General features: G+C 33.7%; 1 protein-coding gene across 1 annotated transcript; it reads right to left on the minus strand.

Moving 5' to 3' along the window:
* Positions 1–927: 927 nt before the first annotated feature.
* LOC116022484 (rhomboid-like protein 11, chloroplastic) lies at positions 928–5,400 on the minus strand. Its single transcript, XM_031263210.1, has 7 exons — positions 5,189–5,400; positions 3,578–3,702; positions 3,338–3,423; positions 3,112–3,152; positions 2,848–3,014; positions 2,672–2,734; positions 928–1,328 (listed from the first exon to the last, which is right to left on the minus strand). The coding sequence occupies exons 1-7, from the start codon at positions 5,394–5,396 to the stop codon at positions 1,146–1,148; spliced, it is 873 nt and encodes a 290-aa protein (XP_031119070.1). The 5' UTR covers positions 5,397–5,400; the 3' UTR covers positions 928–1,145.
* Between the last annotated feature and the right edge of the window lie 172 nt (positions 5,401–5,572).

Raw genomic sequence — 5,572 nt, forward strand, 5'->3', positions numbered from 1 at the left:
TATATATATATATATATATATATATATATATATATATATATATATATATATATATATATTATTTTGAATTCGAATATAATAAAATAGGTGAAATTTTGATATCCGATATCTAGACAAATTTGTATCTGATATAACATAATTAAAAATATCCGAACCAATAATCAATTAAGTTCAATCAAAATATAAAACATGGTATAGATTTCAATTTTTTCTTTTGATAATGTGAATGATGTATAATTTTAAGCATAAGTAAATAAGTTATATTTAAATAAGTAATGCAAGTAGAAAAGATAGAAAATGCAGATAAGTAAAAAAAGATCATAATGAATATAATCATAGATAATGAATAAATATGTAAGTAGATAATAGATGATTGATGATTCTGTTTTCCATTTAGAAAATTGAAAAATTGTTTCATGTTTTCAAAATGAAAAACTGTGCTAGTAAACATGTTTTCTATTCTCCAATTTTTAAATTTCCAGAAAACTGGAGAAAATTTACAATTAATAAACAAGCCCATAACGTTCCAAGTTGCATAGTAAAGTTAATAATAATTACAAAAATGTTACCATATTTTTTTAAAAAAAATTAGTAAAGTTAATAATAATTACAAAAATGTTACCATATTTTTTTTTAAAAATTTAACTAATCAATTCAATTGTTTTTTAGATGTAAAACTAAAATTGATTCTTAATTTTGACTTGTTCTCATTTGATCTAATACAGTAATACATATACATACATTATTATTACAGTATTATTATTATTATTATTATTATTAGATTACCAGGCCAATGTATTTTTCTCTTCTCTCCCTCTCCTCATTCACTCTCACATTTCACCTCCAAAACAATCTTTTCAATGCTCCAATGCATCCTGCTTTTAGCATTTAATCAAAAGATTGATAATACTTCACGTAGACAACCAATTTGACTCCCTATAAAAAAAATTAATTATTTATATCAAAGCAACAACAATGCTAGTACAATAATGGAAGGATTTGGCGCCCAACCAGAAAGACTCTAATCCTTTTCTCAACCATTCATAGAGTTACAGGGATTTCACTATGTAATCCCCAAATGGCCAAATCTATTTACAGTTTCAGTGTAGTCCAAAATTATCAAGTGAATGAGACAGCAAGGATACTCAGCGCTTGTTCTTCCCCTTGTGTGTTTCAGTTGGTTGTGAAGGGATTCCACTAAGAAGCCATATCAAAACTACACCAATTAACGCACCTGAGAGATGTGCAACGTGATTGACGCTCTGTAAGGCATAACCTCCATTCAAACCACCTGTCAATCCTGCCGAAGCTTGGGCAGCTTCCATCACCTGATATGCGCAAAAAGGAAGCAACATCAGCTGGAATATCATGCTTTCGTTCATCAAAAGTTTTGTCAGTCAGTATCTCTTGTATATGTACTTTGTAAATATGATTGATCAATAATAAAATTCTCTCTAAGAGATTCTTGTTCTCATCTAGTATCAGTAGACCAAAACGATCCACGGCTGGCAACCCACCCCTAGTCCCAATAAGTACGAAATTCTTGTTCTCATCTCTATGGCTTTCCATATCATGTGGGGTATGATAGGAAAATTTACACAACCTTACCCTCCAAAGACCAATCGGCAAAGATCATATATACATGCCTTACCCACAAAACATCATTTCCATGGCTGGAATATCATGTTTTCGTTTATCAGAAAATAGTCAGCCCCACGCACAGAGCTTTCCGAGTCATGTGGGTTCCAGATAAGGAGGATATATGACCTTACTGCTACTCTGCAAGTGGTCATCCTATGTGTTAGCATAGTGACCACTTGTCCATATACCAACCTCAACCTTAATTTGATATAACAGGATGAAATAAAGAAATTGTCTTTGGATTATTCTAATATGCAACTTGTAAACTGAGAGAAACTTGATTTGTTAAATAACAAGCACCAGATGCACTTCTAGTTTTATTAGGAAGTGGGTTAAATTTATCATCACACAACAAGACTAGGCAGATGGTTGTCAACAATAGGTTAAACAGCTATGCATTACACTATAATATCATTATGATGAATTTCAGACAACACAACTTCAGAGGTTCAATGGCACATGATCAAACAACAGAAAATCAGGAAATTGCTCTTTTGCCTTGAAAACTTTGAACCAGGGAGCAAATTTCTCTATCATGGGGACACAATGCATGCCACAAGGTGAAGAGATCATACATAAATGTGTATTCTGACATTAGGCATTCAGAATCAAGCTTAATTTCCTATATTTCAAAAATCAATGTTGCGATGAGGCAATATATAAAAGTAGTAGAAATACCAAACATAAAGAGTCCTAAAACCATTCATCTACTGAAAGCCTTCCTAGAATGGTGTTCATATATAGAGATTGTGAATGCACAGAATCTATAGGTCAAGAGATCAGAATGTATTGATCTTTCAAACTTTAATAAAAGATGCAATTTCAATTTTTCTACTACTATCTAAGATCTAAACCTTAATAGTAAGTTTTGTGATAGCCTGCTGTCAACTTTTATCTCCTTCAGAAAGAATCTTAAAGTCAAATCTGATTAACTCCATAACTCCAAATATAGTTAGGCTTATATATGATATGATATAAATGTGATCAAGCTGAGGATGTTTCAGTTTAATGACAGAAAGAAATGCAATACCCTTTCCACAACAAACTGGCCCAATATAAGCGCTTCAAGAATCTTCCTCCAATCCCAAGACATCTGCATCAACCCAGTATGATTACGAGACTTCAGAAGTTTCCAATAGCAGAGGTGCATAAAGAATTATATAATTCAACAAAAATGTGGCATATAAAATGTGAGACAATAACCACCTTGACAAGTACACTAATTGCAAACAGTCCAAATACTGCACCAGATGACCCAATAGAAACTGCATTTCTAGGAAGAACTAGCCATGAAACAAGGTTTGCCCCAGCCCCGGTTAGTAGATAAGAGAACCATAAGGCAAAGTTTCCTTCTTCCTCTTCAACAAGTTTTCCTGAATGGCAAATTTATTCACAATGGAACATTACAAGCTAGCTTATATCAACACATTAGAGCTGCCACTCTGCACATGATCAAGCAAGGCATCTTACCAAAAATATACAAGAAGAAAAGGTTGCTTGATAAGTGATTCCTGTTGAGTAATAATATAAGAAAGAAGTCAAAGAATATAAATATGCTCACAGAAAAAGGGGAAGGGGGAAAGGAGGGGCGGTTGGGATAGGATATAGCAACTGTCATATGTGTTTAAGTTATAGTTCATACTTTCATCATCATTTTTGTCCATTCCATTCCATTCAAAAGAACACAGTTTCTTACCAATTAAAATGACAGAATGTAGAAGTCACAAACTGGTACCAAGCAGGGTGATTATGGTACAAATACAATGCTTTTATACCCCGAACCTGGACAAAATTGGGTTTTAGCTCAAGTAGTACACAAATACCATGCCATGTCATTAGAGAACAAAATGATCTCTTTTCATGAGAACTAAAATTGTTTAAGCCAGTTAACTTTTGAAAGACAGTAAAGTACACTTTGCTCAATATTAAAAACCACCTGGAGAATGTGATCGGCTACATATATCCCTAGGTTTATAAGTAGAATCCAGAAAATTCCATTTACGCGCTTCCCTGGCTTGTGCTTCTCAATGGGCTTCCCAAGTTCCAGCTGTGATGTAATATCTAAAAGAAGTATCAAATAACTTCTCAAAAGATTGAACATTTTCTTAACATATATTAGAACTCGAAGATGGGATAAAGGCAAGGTATACAACAAAATTAAATTTAACAGACCAAAAGTAAACCAGCTAGATGATAGTAGGCTTTAAGTGTTGAGGAAACATAGACCAATAATGCCTTTAGCCGAAGCATCCTGCTGCAACATGGGCACATTAGTGCCCCAACTCGAAGTCATTGTTGCCATACTAGGCAGTATAAGCTACAAATATCTTTAATTGGTAGAGGCTAGAGAGTAGAGACTATTGGACAATCCTCTCTCATTCCTTTAACTTGAGTAAAACACTTCAATTCTTTTCTTGTCACGTTTCTTCAAAAAGAAAATTTCATAATAAACAACAATATAACAATATAATAATAATAATAATAATAATAATAATAATAATAATAATAATAATAATAACAATTAACTGGACAAGATAATACAAGAAAATAATTGGATTACTAGGCCTGAAGTTTTCTAAGACCCTTTTACTAAAACAACCCACAGATTTTATTGGTACATAGGAAGCTTGAGCTATGATTATGTAGAAGATACAACACAGAACTTAAGAATGTTAGATAATACATTGATCCTTCTAAAAGCAAATGTTCATACAACAATCTAATACTGTGGACTAAACTTTGCAATTGGCATAAATAAGAATGTCTGCCAAACCCCAAGGCCCAACCCTAACAATAGAAAATAATTTTCCACCTGGTGTACACTACTTTTGTTGACAGTTGACTGTAAAAGCCAAAATGTTAATGAACCCCAAACCTCTGAAATTTAATGTTAACTTTTCTGTAGTTGCAAGCAAAAAAAAAAAAAAAAAAAGGATTCAGAACTCAGCATTTTTGCATTTAACTGAAACTTCTTTGTGCATACATCAAAATTTCTTAGCATTCTATGTGGATTAAACATTAAAAACCATTCCTTGGGAATTTTTATGGTGTTTTCCCTACTCTTCCATCCTGGTCCCAGTAGAGTAGATGATCAAATACATTGAGATGACCTTTAAAACAATACTGGCTCTATATCAATGTCCAGTGTCTTCTGATTGACATTTGAAATTAATGTTTAACACTTTTACTTCGACGAGTCTTCAAACCCAAGCAAGTTATCAATTTCTAAAAGTGTAAACAGAAATCATAGAAAATAATGAAGCGAAATCTCTATGCACCGCACACCAACCGCTTGTGGCATTTCCCACCGGCAATATAATAATTCAACAGTTTCCTAAATTTTAAAATTCGACCATAATCCTGTAAGTGAAAAAGAGATAACACAACAAACTCCCCTAATTACAGACGAAGTGACTGCAAATATAGTAAAGTGAATCCATGCCTCAACACTCAGTTCTCAACATTCCAGGCGCGTTATGCATTCATAATTTACAAATATACAAATTGGGCGAGTGTTTGCGTGGATCCAAAGAGAGAGGTAGTTCACCTGAGTCCTTAAATTTGCAGAAGACACGAGACCAGGAAGTTCGAAGCGGAAGTGAGGTCTTGAGCTTGAGGTAGCGAGAAGAAGAAAATGGAAGCTTAGGAGGCAGTGAAGTGAATGGAGATCGAGATAGCGGCGGCGATGCCGAGGGTAGGAAGCCATGGCAGTCGAGCATAAGCTGCCGGTGAAGCGGTAGTTGAAGTCGAAGCATTGTTTGACGGTAAAAACAGAGAAAATCTTAGGAGACCGTCGTTTAATATGGTAGTCCAAAGAATTTTTTTGCATTAGTCCCACGACTATGGTGTCACTTGCAGGATTGGTCTACGACTTTCAAATTTTGTAATTTTGGTCCACGACTATTGTTTTTGTTGTAAAAATGGTCCTTTT

The sequence above is a fragment of the Ipomoea triloba genome, chromosome 6, assembly GCF_003576645.1.
Source record: "Ipomoea triloba cultivar NCNSP0323 chromosome 6, ASM357664v1".
NCBI classification, from domain to species: Eukaryota; Viridiplantae; Streptophyta; class Magnoliopsida; order Solanales; family Convolvulaceae; genus Ipomoea; species Ipomoea triloba.